Raw genomic sequence first — 22,477 nt, forward strand, 5'->3', positions numbered from 1 at the left:
AGTACTTACGTCGGAGGGAACGTATGTAGTTGCATCATAGGGAATGTAAGTCCTTACATCAGAGGGAGTGTAAGTCTTCCATCAGACGGAATGTAATTACTTGCATCAGAGTGAATGTAAGTACTTGCATGAGAAAGAATGTAAGTACTTGCATGAGAAAGAATATAAGTACTTACATGAGAAAGACGTAAGTACTTAAGTCAAAGGAAATATAAGTAGTTGCATCATAGGGAATGTAAGAAATTGGATCAGAGGGAATGTAAGAACTCTCATCATATGGAAAATAAGTCCTTTCATCAGAAGGAATGGAAGAACTTGCATCAGAGGGAATGTAAGAACTTGCATCAGAGGGAATGTAAGTACTTGCATCAGATGAACTGTAAGTACTTGCATCAGAGGGAATGCAAGTCCTTTCATCAGATGGAATGTAATTTCTTGCATCAGACGGAATGTAAGAACTTACATCAAAGGGAATGTAGGTACTTGCATCAGAGGGACTGTAAGTATTTGCATCAGAGGGAACAGGGAATATAAGTCCCTTCATCAGTGGGGATGTAAGAACTTGCATCAGAGGGAATAGGGAATATAAGTCCTTTCATCAGAGGGAGTGTAACAATTTGCATCAGAGGGAATGTAAGTCCTTTCATCAGGGGTAATGTAAGAACTTGCATCAGAGGTAATGTAAGAACTTGCATCAGAGGCAATGTAAGTACTTGCATCATAGGGAATGTGAGTACTTGCATCAGAGGGAATATAAGTCCTTTCATCAGAGGGAATGTAAGTACTTGCATGAGATGGAATGTAAGTACTTGCATCAGAGGGACAATAAGTACTTGCATCATAGGGAATGTAAGTCCTTGCATCAGAGGGAATATAAGTCCTTGCATCAGAGGGAATATAAGACCTTGCATCAGAGGGAATATAAGTACTTGAATCAGAGGGAATGTAAGAACTTGCATCAGAGGCAATGTAGGTACTTGCATCATAGGGAATGTAAGTACTTGCATCAGAGGGAATATAAGTCCTTTCATCAGAGGGAATGTAAGTACTTGAATCAGAGGGAATGTAAGCACTTGCATCAGAGGCAATGTAAGTACTTGCATCATAGGGAATGTAAGTACTTGCATCAGAGGGAATATAAGTCCTTTTATCAGAGGGAATGTAAGTACTTGCATGAGATGGAATGTAATTACTTGCATCAGAAGGAATGTAAGTACTTGCATCATAGGGAATGTAAGTACTTGCATCAGAGGGAATGTAAGTACTTGCATCATAGGGAATGTAAGTCCTTGCATCAGAGGGAATATAAGTCCTTGCATCAGAGGGAATATAAGTCCTTTCATCAGAGGAAATGTAAGTACTTGCATGAGATGGAATGTAAGTACTTGCATCAGAGGGAATGTAAGTACTTGCATCATAGGGAATGTAAGTACTTGCATCACAGGAATATAAGTCCTTTCATCAGAGGGAATATAAGTACTTGCATGAGATGGAATGTAAGTACTTGCATCAGAGGGAATGTAAGTACTTGCATCATAGGGAATGTAAGTACTTGCATCAGAGGGAATGTAAGTACTTGCATCATAGGGAATGTAAGTCCTTGCATCAGAGGGAATATAAGTCCTTGCATCAGAGGGAATATAAGTACTTGAATCAGAGGGAATGTAAGCACTTGCATCAGAGGGAATGTAAGTACTCACATCATAGGGCATGTAAATTCTTGCATCAGAGGGAATGTACGTAGTTGCATCATAAGTTATGTAAGTACTTACATCACAGGGAATGTAGGTACTTTGTTGTGTAATAAGACCATTCCCAAGAACGTAATTTTTGGAGAAAAAGGAACCACAGTCCTTTGTTTTCAACAATTAAATGGCTATACTGAAAACAGGAATAGATTTCTATATAGTTTAAATCTGCCATAGTATTGTACTGATGGGGAGCGGTACTGGAATGCCTAATAGAAGGCAAAAATACAAAAGACAGGCAAAGCAAAAACACAGGAGAGAGAGAGAGAGAGAGAGAGAGAGAGAGAGAGAGAGAGAGAGAGAGAGAGAGAGAGAGAGAGATCGAAGTTCATGTCAATCAAATAATAATGTTTCTTACGTGGACTGAAAAAATTAAGATTAATTCTGAGTCTAACTTCTCATTTGCTTTCATCGTTGCCATTTTACTACAAAAGTTTCCCACATAAACATTTTCATTTTTTCGTTTGACTTTTCACAGTTTCAAGAGTACCGACAGTGAATTGTGGGTATTAGACGTTGACACTAAATCAGTAAATAACTGAATAGACAAATTTCCAAATTTCTAAACTTACCCTTTATATTTTCCAGGTGTCAGGGAGACACCAGCGTAAATGAGAATTAAAATATAAAAAAATATCAAGGTGAAAATTAAGGTTTTTGTTAACACAATTCTAATGCTTGGATCCTTCTTCCATTCATTTAATCCTCGGATTTGTTCATTCTTCATATCTATATTTCTTTATAAAGAAGACTCTTTTCTCACAATTTGATTTTTACCTTAAGGTAGCCTTGTATAAACGAGGGGTCTTGTTCTTTGAATAACCCACATATTTCTCCAACAATCCCCTTTTATGATCCCCTTTTGTAATCCCTTCTAGAGACCCTTCTGAAAACCCCCCACCCCCAGAACCCAGACCATCTCCTCCTGCGTTGCACTCCCGTTTGCAACACTGCATATCGTCCTATTCGCGGCAGTTCGACCCAGAACACATGACATTGCGCAGAAATTCATGGCGGAAGATTCACGTTTGAGTTGATCACAAAGGCTTTGACCCGAGACTTATGCCACGTCCAAGAGCTCATATGGAAATTCTGGAGGCGAAATACATTCCTTTAAGAATAACAAGTCGTAACTACAATACTATGTCATCCATATTTCCTTCGTGTTTACTCTGAGGTGGAGTACCGAGAAGGGAGGAGATGAGGGAATGTGGATGGATTTGTGAATTCCTAAGACGATTCGAGTGAACACGGAAAGATTTGCATTTCAGGATGAGTTGTGTATCACGTACGCTTAGGGAGCTGACTGTAAGTTATCATACTTGGGGCGTTCCATGTAAATTACAATAACTGGAAATGAAAGGGAGATGAGAAGAGTGAATGTGATGATGGGTAATGTACACTGCAGATGTACCACGATCCAAGGGAGTCTTATATATGAACTAAATTTACGTCCTCACGCCTACGGTAAGCGCAAGAAACTATTGTGATGGCCGTGGAAGTTTCCATAAAGGATGATCATCCTCGATTCCCATACTAAAAAATGAATAAATACGCCAATGTAATGTGCGTTATTTGTGTCTGTGCAACAATCAAGTTTGAGGAGTAATGGAGACTACCTGTGTATAAAGAAGGGTCATATTTAGAAGACACGAAATGTGTGAAAATTGTTTTATGTGTAATCACTCTATACTTTGTCACGATGGATGAACAGTAGTATACAAACAGCAGATATACACATGTACATAATCTTTCTGTATACACGGACAACAATGCGCGTCTAGACATCCCGGAAGGAAAATAACAATGGCACGATTTTTTTTTTTCATTCCTAAAAGAGGTTGTCCATATCCAGGGGTTGACAATATCTGCGTTTTTACAGTGCACGTTGTGAAAGGATAAGCAAACTAGAAGGGTTTGTCTGGAGAGAGAGAGAGAGAGAGAGAGAGAGAGAGAGAGAGAGAGAGAGAGAGAGAGAGAGAGAGAGAGATGGATGCAAGCCTCCATCGATTTTTTCGAGACAGGAGCACTTAGATGTTGAAGGCTCAGGAAACCAGCAGCAGTCTGAACCCGCACAAAAGCTTTCGGATTTAGATGCAATAACAATTCACGCAAACTCTCGCACGGGCAAGCATAAACCTCACAGTCGTCAACCGCTCCACCTCAAAGGCTTACTTTTTGATGCACCCGTACACACACATAAACAGGAAAACAAAGCAAGCATGCCAACCACCACACAAACATTGAATAACTCCTCAGAACATGAATATAAAAAAAAGTAAAGACTAGAATTCATAAATGGAATGCAGAATTATGGAAAAATTGACAAAGGACAATAAATAGAAAAAAAAATAGAAAAACTATTCAAGTAAGAGTAGTCTCTGAATGAAGCTGAGGGAGAAGTCCTTTCAACGACTAGATCTATAGTTTCTGGAAAGACGAAAGCTGGAACTAAAATCTCGTAGAAGGCTGACCGTAGAACCTTGCAGAGAACAGGGCTTTGCATAGGCTGGGTCAGCAGCAGATAACTCTTTTGTTTTTGAAAGATCAAAGAGGATAAGCTAAAAGAGTGACAGAAAACGGGAAAATAAAAAAGAAAGATAAAGCAAGTTGGGGAAAAAGCGAAATTTGAGAGAGAAATGAAAAAATGAAATTCACAAGCGACAAACTTTTCTTCAGGTGTCATTTCTTGATTTAAAGCTTCCTGATATTAGGGACTCCTTATGATATTACACTCTAACACTTTTTTTTTTCCAGAATTTGTTCAGTTCAGTCTAAAACTCGATTACAGTTTCCGCCTTTGGAGGAGGAAAACAATGTGTCAAATACTGTATTTATTTACACACACACAAACGCCCACACTATCAGTAAACCAATGCCTTACGGTACATATACGCACATGCACACACACACACACACACACACACACACACACACACACACATATATATATATATATATATATATATATATATATATATATATATATATATATATATTACTATAAAAGTAAATAACCTTTACAATCGACTTTTCCACACTTAGGCAAACCACCAAAAGAGGCTTCGATGACGTACTAGAAGCCAAGAAAGGAGGTTTGAACTCCACAAATAAAAAACTTTAACCGCGAATGGCTGAGAAGTTTAAGTACAATTTCACCTGAGCGTCTTTTTACGTATTTTAAGGTGGTTTTTGGGTCTTTCTATTTATCTGCCGTTTTCATAAAAATAGGTGTGCAATATAATGGAACAAGTCAAGTATAGTTTGAAATTTCGACTTCGAATTGCCGTCCTAATTTCACTTTTCTAAGTCAGAAGACTATATCAAGGTTTCATCTGAAGAAAAAAAGATTTGGGGTCTTAGGTAGCTTTTGTGATGAAATATAGGAAAAAATGGGAAACTTAACGCTACAGTCTTTTTATTTGCTGGATCCAAATTTATTTCTCACTCATAACTGAAGAGTAACCGGTTTCTTCGCTTATGAAACTGCTTTGAGTTATGAAGATATGGAGACCGCCTACTGAATAATGATCAAACATCATACCATCAATGTAATAAGTAATTCATTATAAAATGACGTCATTGAAATGTGGGCTGCTGATGATCGACCTGGATTCATAAGAGTAGAAGTATTAATTGTTATTAATGTGAAGGCCGACAGGATGGGCGCACGGCTGTTTTTGATTAATTACAGGCTGAGAGAAGAGACAAAATGTGGAATGAAACAAAATATTCCCCGCTTTTGCTTTTAGCAAACTTTTCTCTCCGAGCTGAATATATAACGGATTTGCACAATGCTGTTGTTACGTCACTTCGATACAGGAACTGACGGTTAATAACTTAAGTACTGAACCTGGCTTAGTTGTTTTCGTTTGTTATCTCAGACAGAGCAGGTGAAACAACGCAAAGCGCAGTCTATAACCGCTGGAGTTTCTTGATGGCCATTTCTCTGAGTAGTTTATGAAGATCGGTTTAAGAAAATCCGATCACAAAGCCAAGCACTGGGGCACTTGGAGCCATTCAACACTTTAGACAGAGAAAAGAGCGAGTTGGAGTGGTTGGACAGCAGGATGGAAGAAAATTAGCCAAATGAAGGAAAAGTAGCTTTAGACAGAGAAAAGAGGGAGTTGGAGTGGTTGGACAGCAGGATGGAAGAAAGTTAACGAAATGAAGGAAAAGTAGAAGGTTTAAAAGTGGGTGCAGCTAGGGGCCGAAGTGACGCGGCAAAATCCTATAGTAATGCCCACAGTGCACCACATGAGGTGCACTGAACGGCATTAGCCCCATTCGGAGAGTTCTCTAAATATTATCGCAACAAGATGAAAATGTTTAAATACCGATTTCCCTTTTTCGATAATCTTTTATCTTGCCTTTGGGTTACATCCTGAATTAATAATCTTGTTAAGATTATTTGCCCTTTTCCTTCCTCTTGTAAGTCTAATAAGCCGACAGATCAAGCAACTGGGCTCATACTGTTGACACGGAGTCAGAAGTTCATTAGCAAATCTGATTCTCTCTCTCTCTCTCTCTCTCTCTCTCTCTCTCTCTCTCTCTCTCTCTCTCTCTCGTTAGCCGTACAGTTACAAAATACAACATTTATCTTTCAGAAAACCGTTCACTCCTCCATTTCCTTTCTATGTTGATTTTACCCATTTTCCTTCGAGTACATTCGTCCCTTTATCTGATTCTTCTGCTGCTATGTTCTCTTTTGAAAGAGATGAAATAAACGTTTGAACTTTTTACTGAATTTTTCGCTTGAATTTTGTATCTGTTGCTAATTTACCTATCTATACTTTCCCACTTTCCCAAAGCTAACACAGGTTTCTGAACTTGAAGTATTGGAAATTATAAGATATTAGGTTTTTAATTTTAATATTTTGGGATGAACGTTAAAACTTACTTTTTAATAGCTTTTATATCAAATATATTATTCATCGAAAGCTTGTTTTTACCGAATACAAAATACGATATTGTTTGTATTGAATCTCTTCAGTTGTTCTGATTTGTATTAATTTTTAAAAAATGACAATGACGTTCCAAAATTGACAAAAAAACAAAAAAAAAAAAAAAATTTCTAGGAAGGAGAGTCATGAAAGCCTTTACTTTTTTTTTCAAAGATAGCCTCTATTCTTTTGCATATATAAAAGGCAAAAATGTGGCTAACACTATAGATCAATCACCAAACTGCAATAGACTGATAAATGTGATATAAAAATCAAGGGGTAAACAACAAGAAAGCTCCCAAATCAATCTCTGATGGTCAACCTTTCTTTCAATTTCGGTCCTAATAGCAAACATTTCATCATTTCTCTTCTGTGTTAATTCAGTTATTCGAGTAAACCCGACGACGCAATCTTACATAAAGTTGACGTATTCGTATTTTTCTTTCCGATTTCGTGGGAGATCAGCTGGCATGACACGAGGAAAAGGATTTTGGGTCGGACGAACTGTCATTCAAAAATATGGAGGAGAGGCAAGAATGGAAAGATTCTCCATCTGAATACTAGTTTATTCACGATGTGGGTTTCATTTTCTAGAAGTATTTTTTTAAGATTAAGAACGAAAGACTGAAAATATCTATTTGGATAGAAAGGTCCCGCACTTACATGGGGGAAATATATTTTCTCTGAAAAAAAAAAATCAAAAAAGAAATTCCAAGTTCTGAAATATGAAGGTATCAAAACATGAGAGACCTGTTAATTCTACTTCTTAGACAATACAATATTGCTATTGCTTAGTTTGAGTGTCTCAGTACATTAAGAATGGAAATAATGTTTTCTTTAATGTTCATACTGAGCTGTTCTTAAGCCACTGTGATGGGATTTCGAGTCTTTGCACACAGCTGATGTGGTATAATGCAAACAGAAGCATTTGCTAGCTGTATTTATAAAAGACCATGAGACCGAGAGAATAGCTGCAACCAATAAGAATTCTTGACTGTTAAGAAAAAATGGAAGAACTTCAAGCAATAGTTTCTTTGTTTACTTCATGTGTGTGTGTGTGTGTGTGTGTGTGTGTGTGTGTGTGTGTGTGTGAAGTTCAGTGACCTGCAAACAGTTTATATATTTTTTTTTCTGTTCGACCTTTAAAAATGTTGTGTGTGAGTGTGTGCGTGTTGTGTGTGAAGTTCAGTGACTTGCAAACAGTTTACGTCTTATATTCTGTTAGGCCTTTAAAAATGTTCTTTGTGTGTGTGTGTGTTATGTGAAGTTCAGTTTACATTTTTTTTTTTTGTTCGGCCTTTAAAAAAGTTCGAAAGAATTTCCCTCAGAGTCTCGTAGATGGATTACAGAAAGTCTAATCGAGAGGTGAGAATTCGTGCATGAAAACCGAGATGTTCTGAACGGCCTCACTCAGTCATCGTCAGCATTTTCTGCTGACCGAAGGGAAATTTCTGTAGTTCTTCAGATCCCGATTTTTTCGGAAATGTTTCGGTGTTTTCTTTAAGATGTGTAGAGCCTCTTCTCCCTTCGATGTTGAATAATGAACGGGTAAAGATTTATATCACAGATTAAAAATCAAAGGATACCATTGGGCAATGAGGTTTTTAAAGGCTGCCCTATGAGCAAGAGCCCGTGCGGGCATAACGACAGCCTAATCATAGACAACAACGCAACAAAGCAAAGTAGTATCAAATTTAATTAAGTATATATGTTTTGTAATATATATTTTCGTTACCCTTAAAGGTCTAATTAAACTAAACCAAGTAATTTCCTGGCTACACATATGCAGAATACTCGGTACTACCATAACTATCAAATTTTGTGTTAAAAGCGATAACAACAGAAAATTTCAAGACAACGATGTTAATAACAATATCAAATCTGGTCTTTGAATCCGAAAAACATTTGTCAAGCAATCGAACATAATTAATGGGAATCGGAGACTAAAATAAGGAATCCAGGACTGGGTGTAAAGGATTCCTAATTCGGGAAACGGAGAAGACAACATCCCTCTGACCATCCTTCCACCCTTTGGATTGGAAGGATTAAATCGGGAAGTTATCCAAACGTTCTTTTAATCACTCAGGGGAAGGAGACTAAATTTTGCTCCTCCTTTGACCTGCTGCAAGGACGCAAAGGAAAGGAAAGGACGCAAAATGAAAAAAAAAAACTTTTCTCATAGGAGAGAGGAAGGGTCAAAAGGATTAGTTGGTCCTGACTCCTATGTAATCTGTACATCTAGGAGACACAGAAGTGAGAAAGTGGTACCACTGGGGACGTTAGTGAAATCGAGCAATATGGGGTTGCCTATTTCCACAAAGGAAATCAGGAATGTGGTGCCATAGTGGATTTTTCCTACACTTTTCAGCAGGAGGAGGTCTGTTTCAGTCCAAAAGAACTGTAGAAAATATATTTACACGACTGCAAATAATCTTCCATATTAATGTAATTCTACTGTAAAGTTTACAGTTAATTTCAAGATCAGCAACATTTTAGTATTCTGTTTAAAGAAAACTATTGTGTCAGCTTTGTCTGTCCGTCCGCCCTCAGATCTTAAAAACTACTGAGGCTAGAGGGCTGCAAATTGGTATGTTGATCATCCACCCATCAATCATCAAACATACAAAACTGCAGTAGTTTTTATTTTATTTGAGGTTAAAGTTAAAGTTAGCCATAATCATACTTCTGTCAGCGCTACAGGTATCAACAACATAGGCCGCCACCGGACAGTGGCTGAGTTTCACGGGCCGCGGCTAAGAGTTTTATGGGCCGTGGATGAGGCCACCACAGGGCAGAACACTCGATTGCGTTGAAGAAATTTCGGCGCATTTTTTACTTGTTATATGTAAATATCAATGCAATTTACAGTACAGCCAGCTTTGGAAACATAATCAAGAGGCAAGTGTGTGTGTGTGTGTGTGTGTGTGTGTGTGTGTGTGTGTGTGAGAGAGAGAGAGAGAGAGAGAGAGAGAGAGAGAATACTACGCCATCAGAATTTAATTTTCGTAGGAGCAAGGAAAAAAAAAAGACGTGGCCAGCAGCCTGCAATTTCATACCTTGTGCGCAGAAAAAAGCTGGGAAACGGAAGTATGTCATCTCCTGCTATCAACCTTTTTCGGGCAATCGGATGTTCACGGAAAAATGACTGCGTCGTGGGCTTGGGAAACTTGATTTTAGGTTTTTTCTTATATTTTCCAGCGAGTGATCGCGTCGAAAATGACAGATAGATTGATATATCGACATCTAAATATACAAATAGAGAATCGCCCTCTCAAGAGATAAAGTATTTCAATCTTTCAAAAAAAAAAAAGTGATGGTATCTCCATAAGGATCTTGGTGACAAACTGACAAACTAGTGAAAAAATCTTCTTTTATTGACAGGGAACATATTTCGATATCGGAAAATATTAAGAGGGGAAAAAATACGGAAACTGAAAAATATCTGAGTTCGAATTGGTTCGAGTGAAAGGTTTGAATGTCAAACATTGTCAAAAGTGAGTTTCTTAAAAATACTGGATATATCTAAATAAAGGAAACTTACACAAACGTCCGGTGACTCGGCTTTCAGTATAGAAACAAGTAAAACAAAAGAATAAAAGAATCAGAAGCCGGTTCGGTATTTTGTGATGCTCTCAGGCACCAAGGGATAATATTAGATAGGAAATATATTTTGAAAATGCCCCATAATTATTCTTAGAAAAATATTTTTCTTTATTCTAAACGAATACATTACAAAAATAAAATAATGAATCATCGTCTGGTATCTTTAATTCTTCTCATTTAGATGTAGGAATTAAAAGACTATTCTTCGGAAGTAGGATATTATTTTGCAATTAATATTTGAATACATATTCATCATTTATTTAAAAACTTTTGATGCATTCATAATCATGACATTTTTCTTCTGTAAGATGTTTTACCATTGTTAAGCGAACTGGCAAATGCGCAACTGATATATAATTTTATATCAGCGCTTATTAGCATTTATACATACAAGAAACATAAGGCAACCATCAGTTACATGAGAACATTTAATGATTACTGAATAGTTTTGAACCCAGAGCAAATGAGAGTTTTCAGGAGCAGGGCACACAAGTCACCCAACCCCTACTAAGACAAAAGAAGCTTTCTCCATATTGAAGTTAATTTGAATTGTTCTGTTTTAACTACAATGCAAACGTTTTGTACGTGTCGTAGCACATCATAGACATTAGAAATTCCTCCAAAATAAACATATAAAAAAGTAAATAAAAAAAATAAATAAGAAGCACAACGATTTAGTAAAGAAATGTAGCAGAAGGGTCAACGTCCCGTGAACTCCAAACTAGACTTTCTATCGAAGCTTTTAGATAACGCCTTCTTCACATGTGATGAAAATGTGCATCCTTCAATTTACTGCAACACTGAAGCACGTCAGTGATAAAACTTAATCAACAAGTGCAATATAAATTTTCGTTTTCAATCCTGAAGGAATCAGCCACCAGTTTTGTTGCAATTAAGGTTCATTGCACTTTTTCGTCTTTGTATGACAGCTGAAATAGTTGACACAACGTTATATTTAAAGATTTTCCTGAATCTTCAAATATTATGCAAGACAGTTTTTTTATCATTATTAAGCAGGTTATTTGTGCTTAAACGAGTGAATAATGATCTGTCAACATGGCCGCGCGGGGCGACGTTTTCCGCATCTGTTCTAATTTTAGATTTCATCCACTCATTTTAGACGCAGATCTCCTCGCTCATTTTACTTATGATCACACACTTTATCCTACAATTGACATTCCACTTTCTGCATTTTTCTGACAGATCCTCTACGATTCTTTTAATGTCGCAAACCACTAAAGAATTAAACAGGCAAATTGTCCTAATGAGAATGTTCACAAAGCAGTCACGAGGACCTTGATCTATCAAAAAGAAAGACCAACAAATGCCTAAAATTAGCAGGCTGCCCCAAATTTCCAATTGATCAGGGAGAGATTAACGATTAATCAAGACCCGATACAGGGTCGCTTACAATGCCATTTACCGGCTGAGCCTCGGGATTATTCTGTTACATTTCGAGTATGAATGGATTAATGGGCTAAGGAAACCTGATAATGGAAAATAGCAAAGTTGCACAAGTCATTACTGAATTGAATTGAATATAGAATTTAGGCCAAAGGCCAAGCACTGGGACCTATGAGGCCATTCAGCGCTGAAACGGAAATTGACAGTAAAAGGTCTGAAAGGTGTAACAGGAGGAAAATCTCGCAGTTGCACCGTGAATCAACTGTTAGGAGAGGGTGGAAAGTAAGTTGGGAGAAAGAGAATATGAAAGGGGGTAGAGTAAAAAGAACGAAAAGGGTTGCAGCTAGGGGCCGAAGGCACGCTGCAAAGAACCTTAAGTAATGCCTACAGTGCACCACATGAGGTAAGTCATTACTGAAGTGATTGACCTAATCAGTATCAAAGAAGTCTTTTGTATGGCATAGGGGACAATAACTTAGGAAACTTTAACCGTCGTTCTGAAGCAAAGGTAAAATTAAAAATAAGTCAAAGATTGCTGCGGCCATTAGTAAGAAAACAGCTCCTAAAAATGTATAGGAGAGGGTTTTGTGCAGTTTCTTGACATTCTTCTCTCTTCTCTTCCAAATCTGGAAGAATTTTGTAATGCAGGAATGTAACAAAAACTGGAAAGCCCACAGTTCCCATCCCGGCTCTCTCTCTCTCTCTCTCTTTCATGGCTCAGTGGTAAGGGCACTCAGATCTCAAACTGAGCAATCGGTGTTCGATTCTGGAATCCGGACGAGGGGGGTGTTCCGTAAAATCCAATATGTTTCTCTCCTTTTTGTTAATACACGAGCTGAATCATTCCTTTTCTCTTGTTGCTGCTCTCTCTCTCTCTCTCTCTCTCTCTCTCTCTCTCTCTCTCTCTCTCTCTCTCTCTCCTTTTCAAGATAAGCCCATCTTGAGACCTTTCATTATTTTTATCTCTTTTTAGCTGATTGGTATATGTCATTCATCACGTGCATCTCTTTTATCTTGTTTTACCTCTTAATTCTCTTCATTTTACTGTCGTGCCTCACAAAGAACTGATCAAAATGACAACCCTTCTAACAGCCTAATACCTTATTTACACGGCAAAATGCTAGTTTTTAAGACTGCCAACCCTGGCCTTGCGCAAACCATTTACAACTCGAGCATCTTCTGTAGGACCTTGTGGTTAGGACATCCCCTGGACGATGAAGTTATTACAAAGCATTTTCCTACCATGGAAGATGCACTTGTGGTCGTTCGGGCCCCGGCAGATTCTGCTGCGAGACATTCGACGGCTGAGAGCAAGTCACAACTGCCCTCCAAACTACGTACCTGCTGGCCTTTATCTCCCCTAACCATCTTGTAACGACGGCCGAACAGCAAGCAAACGATACAACAAGTGATGTTAAGCACAACAGGGTGTCATCATACCACGCACTGCTGCGATCATTCCAGCTTTCACAGGAAATCTATGCCTAGGATAACTTTTTTTTCCTATGAGAGAGAGAGAGAGAGAGAGAGAGAGAGAGAGAGAGAGAGAGAGAGAGAATGACCGTGGAAAGGGATTATCATACTTCTCAAAAAAGATCCGATGCGGTTTCCCTATAAAGACAAATTCCTCGTCCCTCTCCTCTGGGCATTTGTACAGCATTCCTACCACGGGAAATGAATGGAGAATCAGTTATGGAAGACATTCCTTCTCCGAGAACCATCAGTCCTCTTAGAAGCACAATATTATACGTGATGAGCTATCTGTATGCGAAGATCACCATTCTAAGACTCCTGTAAAGAGTATTTAGTGTTGTAAAATATAGAAAGGAACATTTGGAAGATCGAGATATGAGAATCAAAGGCAAATGAAATTCGAGAAGGATGGACCTAAAAAAAGTAGATTTGATGATTTAATGCTCAATGAAAACACAGAAGGCCAGGAAATTTAGATATCCAGCGGACGCCTAGGTTTTCAAAACGATATTAAGAAAGGACTGAGTAAACAATAAATATATACATTCTCATTAAAAAGTTTCGCATTCCAAATGTTTCCAGACTCGGCAGTGATGCTCGGTAGAACACAACGGTATTAACCCAGTAAGTGTCCACCTTCACCAAGTCCAGGGTAAACTCATGCTAGGTAAAGCAGACAGCCGCACGAAGATATCGTTTATTAATATAATTTGTCGACCACAAAGTATAAAAATGGGCGTATATAACACTTTGATCCCCGAGGGGCTAGTACCAAACACGGCGTCCCAAGGAGCTTCCGCCATGTTTAGTACTAGCACCCCGGAGAAAGTGGATACATACCAGATTAATACCGAACGCGACTCAGATGGACAGCACTCAAGAGACTCAAACTTCAGTTGCTGAAAAAATTCTGCTGAGCATTAACTCTTAATTAAGGGTTTGGGAATTCTAGACCGTCGTAGCAAGACTTTCAATGAAACATAGCAATTACTAGTATCGCACAACTATATAATATAAAGACAATTTAAGATCTGATCTCTCTGATCATAATCTTCTGGGCATTATTAGCTGCAGCATTTTGATTAACCTCAAATTGAAGGTTATTTTTATGGCCTAGGACAAAGAACGTAAACAAATTGTCATGTTTAGAAAAACAAAGAATATAAGTGTTTGAATTTTATGGACGTTATTTTCCTTAACAATACCTCATTATGTATTTTTACCTTATGAGAAAAGAATGAAAGTTAAAAAAAAAGGAAACATCATACAAATATTCGAACTACGAAATTTCAACCGGATGACTGTTCTCAGTAAAAGAATTATCTCCCGTCCAGAAGCGACACCGTTAATTAAGGCAATCTGAGAAGAACCAGACGTTGAGGAGACCCGAAGAAATCCAACAGGAATTAAATACCGCCGTCCGACAACCAGAGGGAGGAACTTGGGGTTATTAAATGTACTTATTAATTCCGTGTTCATTTAAAATGACAAGGCCTAGATAAAAATAAAAATAATTACGCTTTCTCGTTTAGCTGATATAAAATGAGCACGGAGAGAAATTGGGGAAAAGGACCATAATTCTTCGATTTCAATGACTGAATGATGAGAGGAAAACAGGACTGGAAGGTTGTTTTGTTTTCGTCTCCCCGAATGCTGGATTGATGAGGAGCGAGACTGGAATTACAAATTGGAGGGGAAAATGAAAAAAAGGCAAACACACACACACACACACACACACAGAGAGAGAGAGAGAGAGAGAGAGAGAGAGAGAGAGAGAGAGAGAGAGAGAGAGAATATAATGTCAAAGTTCATCAAAATCCTTTTCAGAGAACTACCTACTGCCCCCTTCCAGTGTCCCACGCCCAACACCTTCCCCCCAACCCCTTCCACCTCCTCCTGCGTTGCAAGCCTGTTTGCAATATTGCAGATCGTCCTATTCGAGGCAGGTCGGCCTGAAACATAGGACATGGCGCAGAAAATCATGGCGGGAGATTCACGGTTGAGGAGACGATCACAAAGACTCTGATCCGAGACTTATGCCGCGTCGCAATGGTGATATGAAAATTCTGGCGCTGGAATACTTTCCTTTATGGATAATAAGAGTCTCTAACTAGAATACTACGTCAACCTTATTTCCCTCTTCTCTCTCTCTCTCTCTCTCTCTCTCTCTCTCTCTGAGGGAGAGTGACTGGAAGGAGGGGAGGAGTAAGGGTGGATTCCTGTGAAGTTTTTGGATGAAGAGGAAGAAGAGATCAACATTACATGATAAGTTATGTGTCACATATGCCCAGGGAATCGTATAATGTAATCTGTTTTTCAAATCTCTCTCTCACTCCCTCTCTCGTTCAGGGTAGTACATTTTGAAGAACTGGGGGGCAAGAAGGAAAGACGTGAGCCTAGATACATACAGGGGTTGGATATAAAAGTAAAGATATAGTTGAATATGAAGATTCTTTATTGTACGAATCTGCTGACCTGCTTTGAAAGTTTTAAACTGGGGTTTGCCCACGATTCAACTGACTGTGTCTTTGTGTAGTATAGTATTATCACGTGAATTCCTCGCCTATTTGGGAAATTTTTTACAGCTGGAAAACAGTTTTCCTAACATTAGTAGTATGTATCTTCGGGAGAGTTTACAAGATGCAACATTTTAGTGCCAGATAATCCAAGAGTGAAATCTGAGATGTTGTATTTGAAATCATGCACGCATTCATTTCAAAGTACAAAACACATACGGATGATTAATATGAAATAAACAATACATGTACAAACCCGCCCTGCAATGTACAAATACAGCTATACATACATGAAATAACTTCGTCGTATCTACACAGTGTAGAAAAAAATAAGGAAAAGTAGGATTGTTTTATTGTAACTTTACCAAAGTGGACTTTTCAAAACTGAGGTGTTACTATTATATCTGGATGTTATTAAAGGTAAGGAAACTGGAAAGACTGGTCAGGTGCCCACGAGAAAGAGAGAGAGAGAGAGAGAGAGAGAGAGAGAGAGAGAGAGAGAGAGAGAGAGAGAGAGAGAGATAAAAGCTCTTATTGATTTTTCCTTTACGAGATAAGGAGCACTCAGAAGCACTCAGAAGCACCCACAAGCGCTCACAAGCAGAAGGCCAAAAGCAACCACCAGGGAGAGGGCACATGCTTGCTTGCTTTTACATACATGCACGTGAGTAACAAACGTGCAAATCATCACTTCAAGAAGCGTAAAAGCTATTGATCTTCTGAAAACTCCGCTATTCAAGTCTATATCTTAGAGGCCATTAAATCGAAACATTAAAAAAAAAAACGTGGACAACGTATTTAAAATTTAATAACCTTTGGGTCAGTATTTCTCAACCTGGGGGGTGTCAGCAATTTCCAGGGGAGGCGCGAGCCCTAGGAAAAAATAAAAAATTCTCTAATTATATTCGTTATTCTCTTAGCAAGAGTGAGGAACTAATATTCAGAAGTTTATAAAAAAAAAATGAGAGCGTATCACCTTATAACGTTAGTCTCCTATAGTCTATATTACTCTACTTATAGACTCGCAGGGCTTACCTTATTTTGTAATTATTTACCTCCCTCTCTATCCCTCGAAACCCCTTCTCTCTCTCTCTCTCTCTCTCTCTCTCTCTCTCTCTCTCTCTCTCTCTCTCTCTCTCTCTCTCTCTCATTTATTTTCCTTTATATCTGGGAGGGAATTTTACTCATAGATGTAAAGGGGGCGTAGAGGGATGGACCAACTCTCAGAGGGGGCGTGGTAATAAAAAGGTTAAGAGCCACTGCTTTAGGTGAAGCCACAAAATTTGAGAAGTGTTAACTTTCATGAACGCTGTAGTTGTAACTGATTACTTAAAAGCTACAGGAGATTATCAAATCAAAAGCGTTAACGATAATCAAGTAATAGTCCGCAACAAAGAAGTAGAAAATCGTGGCTGTCATTGATTATAAATATAATCCTGTAGATATTTACGATACGAGGTTTTGATCACCCAAATCCAACAATATTTTCAAGTTAAATGGTTTATGACAGGAAGAGAATAATGATAACTAATGGACCTGCGATCAAAAGAAAATTGAACCGGTTGTTTGTAGTGACTGATGACATGATTGAAAAGATCAAGAAACTATTTACCAAGACTTTAGAAAAGTTCAAATGTTCACTCTGATGATTTACAGTGCGAATGTTAAACAGAAATTCAACCATTTACAAATGAAAACCACGTATGCTGCATTGAACAAAAAATCGCAATTCAAGAGACCATCGATAACATTACTGAATGTTGATAATATCAGGTAACAAGTAAAAAATACGCCGAAGTTTCTTCGACGCAATAGAGTTTTCTGTACAGCGCATAATCAAGGCCATCGAAAATGGATGTATATTTAGGTGGTCTCGGTACAATGCTGTATGAGCCGCGGCCCATGGAACTCTCAGCCAGCCGTGGTGACCTGTTGTCGCGTTGCCAGAAGACGAGTATCTCTAACTTTAACCTCAAATAAAAATAAAAAAAAATAAAGATTAAAAACTACTGAGGCTAGAGGGCTGCAATTTGGTATGTTTGATGATTGGAGGGTTGATGATCAACATACCAATTTGCAGCCCTCTAGCCTCAGTAGTTTTTAAGATCTGAGGGCGGACAGAAAAGTGCGGACGGACAGACAAAGCCGGCACTACAGTTTTCCTTTCAGAAAACTAAAAAGTATTGGTTCATAATATTAAACTGTGAACGTGAAAGGACTAGAAAATTCCTCTGGAGAAAGTATTAGAAACAAGAAATTGAAAATAAATGTAGTGACGATGGATAATAGAACCAGGATCAAGAAAATTATTTCTTTGATTTACTCAGTGCCATCAAAGTATGTATTTACATCACATTCTAGAGAATGAAGGACGATGGTTGATCAGACATTATACATCATCTCGTCAAGCTAATCAGTGACAGCTAGGAGATGCGTTTCGTTGGTCATACGTCACGGAATGATTGATCATGATAATCCATTAGGTTGATGCGGGAAAAGATTCCAAGGGAATTAAATGTAATAATTCTTTTAGAGATATGGACTGAGGAAACTGAAAAGCCTCTTTTCTTCTATGTAAATTTATAGAGGAAATAGTTACCTAGTACACGCAATAGTTACCAAAGTTAACATATGTATCTACAGTATATTTAATATGACTGAAAATTCGTTGAAGTGCCAACAATTCACGCACACACATATAAATACTTATATACATGTGTGTGTATATATATATATATATATATTATATTATTTATATATATATATATATATAATATATATATTATATATTATATTATATATATATATATATATGTATATATATATATATTATATATATATATATATATATATGTATATATATATATAAATATATATATATATACATATACATATATATATATATATATATATATATATATATATACATATATATATATATATATATATATATATATATATATAAGCATATATAATATCCAATTCGCTCTACCTCGGAAATAATATATTTTCATATATAAGGGGATTTTTTAGTTGATAATAAGTTCGTCGTCCCGTGGGCTCGAACCAGCGAAGGACAAGAACTCAGGACTACAGTGATATTAGCCCACAAAGCCAACAAGTGATATTATATGACCCTCACCTACAAATCATAACTCGGGTATAAATCAGTATCAACCCACCTACATATACCTTGTAGTGCGTTTTGTCGCACGTACATATATGAATGAAATTTTATCATATCATGATTCATATACAAGCATTAAGCTACAAACGTCCTTTAATATAATTCGCTCTACCTCGATAATATATTTTCATATATGTTACCGAAGAATTTTTAGTTGATAATAAGTTCGTCGTCCCGTGGGCTCGATAGCGAAGGACAAGAACTCAGGACTATAGCCCACAAAGCCAACAAGTGAGGTATAAGTTATTACTGACCCTCACCTACAAATCCACCGTCGAACTCGGGTATTTGTCAGTATCAACCCACCTCTGCCATGTAACCTTGTGTGTTTGTGTGCCATATTATGAATGAAATTTTATCACATCACCGTGATTCAAAAAGCATTAAGCTACAAACGGTGCTCTACCTCAGAAATAATATATTTTCATATATGTTACCGAAGGGAATTTTTAGTTGATAATAAAAGTTCGTCGTCCGTGGGCTCGAACCAGCAAGACAATAGTCAGTGATGCCAACAAGTGGTATAAGTTATTATGACCCTCACCTTAAATCTGCGTCGAACTCAATATTTGTATTTAGAATCAGTATGAGTCAAAGACGGAGTTTTTATGTAGTAAACCTTATCCACATCACCGTGATTCATAGAATTAATTACTGTTACGATTTATTGATAATAGTTCGTCATAGAAGACTCATCAGGAGTGCACTGAAAGTTATTACACCCTCATACAAATCAAAAACTCAAGGTATTTGTATTTAAGAATCCAACCCACCTCTGCCATTTGTTGTTTGTCGGCAATACTGAAATTTTATCCACTCCATCTAGACGAACTTATTATCAACTTTTTTTCAACCCATTTTAATTAAAGGACGTTTTACTAAAATGTCGTCCGGTGATGCGACCAAAAATATCAAAGCAATTTGATCGTATTTAGAGATTCTTCGCCCTCCCAAGTATTGTTTCTTCATCTACAATTTGCAATCTATTCTTGTCAAAACAGTCGTATTGAAAATTCAAAATTTGGCTTTCACAGACTTCCCTCTTGTATCCAAAATCTATTGCAAACATCTTATTACATTCCATGTTCCCTTACGCTGTGATTCACCTCATCTCTTTTACCATTATCATCAGTCTTGCATGTTCACAATACCTAATGCTTCCATTCACTCACTAATTGTATTAAAATACATCGCTCCATTTTTTTGGGTTTCCATTAAACCTACCAGCCAAATTTCCTCTCACATTCACTTCCAGTTATACACAGAGCCACAAACATCACTTGTTATGGAATTCACTGAACCTTGGGGATCTCTAACACTCAAAGGGAATTACAACTGATAAGTACATCTACTAAGGTCAGGACTCTGATCTGGGATTTTGGTTTAGATATAGTGATGTGCAGCTGAACTGGCCATCAGACTATTGCAGATGCCTAAATCAGTTTTCTTTGGGTGTAATTTATTCCAAAGATATTATGTGATATTTGATGTTTAACATTTTTAAGGTATAAGTCACGTGTGTATAAGTAAAAACTTTATTATAATATATACAAAGTACATATATATATATATATATATATATATATATATATATATATATATATATATATATATATATACAATATATATATATATATATATATATATATATATATATATATATATATATATATATATATATATATATACATATATATATATATATATAAATATATATATATATATATATAGTATATATATTCTTTATGCTGAGTCAAAGACGGGTTTTATGTATAAATATACATTAATTATTCATAACCACAGTATCTGTGTGAAGACTCATGTGTGTGTGTACACCCTATACATAAAAACTTGGATCCTTTAGTTCCAATACTTCGTCCACTCCATCTAGGACTTTCTTTTTTTTACCCATTTTAATTCTGTTATTATTACTAAAATGTCGTCCTCCATGCGACCAAAAAATATCAAAGCAATTTGATCGTATTTAGAGATTCTTCGCCCTCCCAGGATTGTTTCTTCATCTGAATTTACAATCTAGTCTTGTCAAAACAGTCATATTGAAAATTCAATATTTGGCTTTCACAGACTTCCCTCTTGTATCAAAATCTAGCATACATCTTATTACATTCCATGTTCCCTGTTGATTCACCTCATCTCTTTTACCATTATCATAAGTCTTGCATGTTCACAATACCTAATGCTTCCATTCACTCACTAATTGGTTTAAATACATCGCTCCATTTTGGGTTTCCATTAAACCTGGTAAGCCAAATTCTCTCACATTCACTTCCAGTTATACACAGAGCCACAAACATCACTTGTTATGGAATTCACTGAACCTTGGGGGATCTCTAACACTCAAAGGGAATTACAACTGATAAGTACATCTACTAAGGCCAGGACTCTGATCTGGGATTTTGGTTTAGATATGGTGATGTGCAGTTGAACTGACCATCAGACTATTGCAGATGCCTAAATCAGTTTTCTTTGGGTGTAATTTATTCCAAAGATATTATGTGATATTTGATGTTTAACATTTTTAAGGTATAAGTCACGTGTGTATAAGTAAAAAACTTTATTATAATATATACATAGTATATATATATATATATATATATATATATATATATATATATATATATATATATATATATATATATATATATATATATATATATATATATATATATATATATATATATATATATATATGTGTATATATGTGTGTGTGTGTGTGTGTGTGTGTGTGTGTGTATGTATTTCACAGAGACTATCCAGCTATGGCTGAAGTGACAAATTAGTTGTCATAACCGGTCAGGATTATAAAATGTAGGACAGAAGTTCATCTTTAGTCCATTTATCAAAGTCTTGACATTGATCCTCTGTTGAGCTTTCAACTTATCTTCATTAACGGTCTCAGGATTGGTTGGGTTGTTGATGAAAGGGTATTATTCTGGACTAGGAAGTGTTGGTCTCTATTTTACTCTCCCTCTCTCCCTTACTTACACACACACGCACACATATATACATATATATATATATATATATATATATATATATATATATATATATATATATGTATATATATATATATATATATATATATATATATATATATATATATATATGTGTGTATGTGTGTGTGTGTGTGTGTGTGTGTGTGGACAAAACAACCGAGGTATTCTTTCTGCAAAATAATATGTATATATATATATATATATATATATATATATATATATATATATATATATATATATATATGTATGTATATATATATATATATACATATATATATATATATATATATATATATATATATATATATATATATATATATATATATATATATATATATATATATATATATATATTCATGGAGAAATATTATTATTAAAAAATAGTTTAACCAGACCACTGAGCTGGCCTTGGAGAAAAGAGTACCACAGTCTTCTTGTCCACACTTGGTAAACCGAAATCAAAAAAGTAGAAACCGCTGACAAGCCGAAGAGCCGCAGTCATCGTGGTCCGAGCCAAGGAAAAGGAAGTTTGAATTTCACAAGTCAAACGAACTCGAAGTGAATCGAGCGGCGAAGTTTAAATCCT

General features: G+C 36.5%; 1 protein-coding gene across 1 annotated transcript; it reads right to left on the reverse strand.

The window, feature by feature from the left end:
• Positions 1–567: 567 nt before the first annotated feature.
• LOC136841159 (small proline-rich protein 3-like) lies at positions 568–13,066 on the reverse strand. Its single transcript, XM_067108203.1, has 2 exons — positions 12,941–13,066; positions 568–1,455 (listed from the first exon to the last, which is right to left on the reverse strand). The coding sequence occupies exons 1-2, from the start codon at positions 13,064–13,066 to the stop codon at positions 568–570; spliced, it is 1,014 nt and encodes a 337-aa protein (XP_066964304.1).
• Positions 13,067–22,477: the final 9,411 nt, after the last annotated feature.

This window comes from Macrobrachium rosenbergii, chromosome 8 (assembly GCF_040412425.1).
Source record: "Macrobrachium rosenbergii isolate ZJJX-2024 chromosome 8, ASM4041242v1, whole genome shotgun sequence".
Taxonomy (NCBI): Eukaryota; Metazoa; Arthropoda; class Malacostraca; order Decapoda; family Palaemonidae; genus Macrobrachium; species Macrobrachium rosenbergii.

Bases quoted from the DNA above. Each gene is read 5' to 3' on its own strand.
- LOC136841159 (XM_067108203.1), bottom strand. From the start codon at position 13,066: ATGGTTAGGGGAGATAAAGGCCAGCAGGTACGTAGTTTGGAGGGCAGT. The intron at 1,456-12,940 runs GTAGGAAAATGC...CTCTGATGAAAG, and splicing joins CCACAAGTGCATCTTCCATG to GACTTATATTCCTGTGATGC.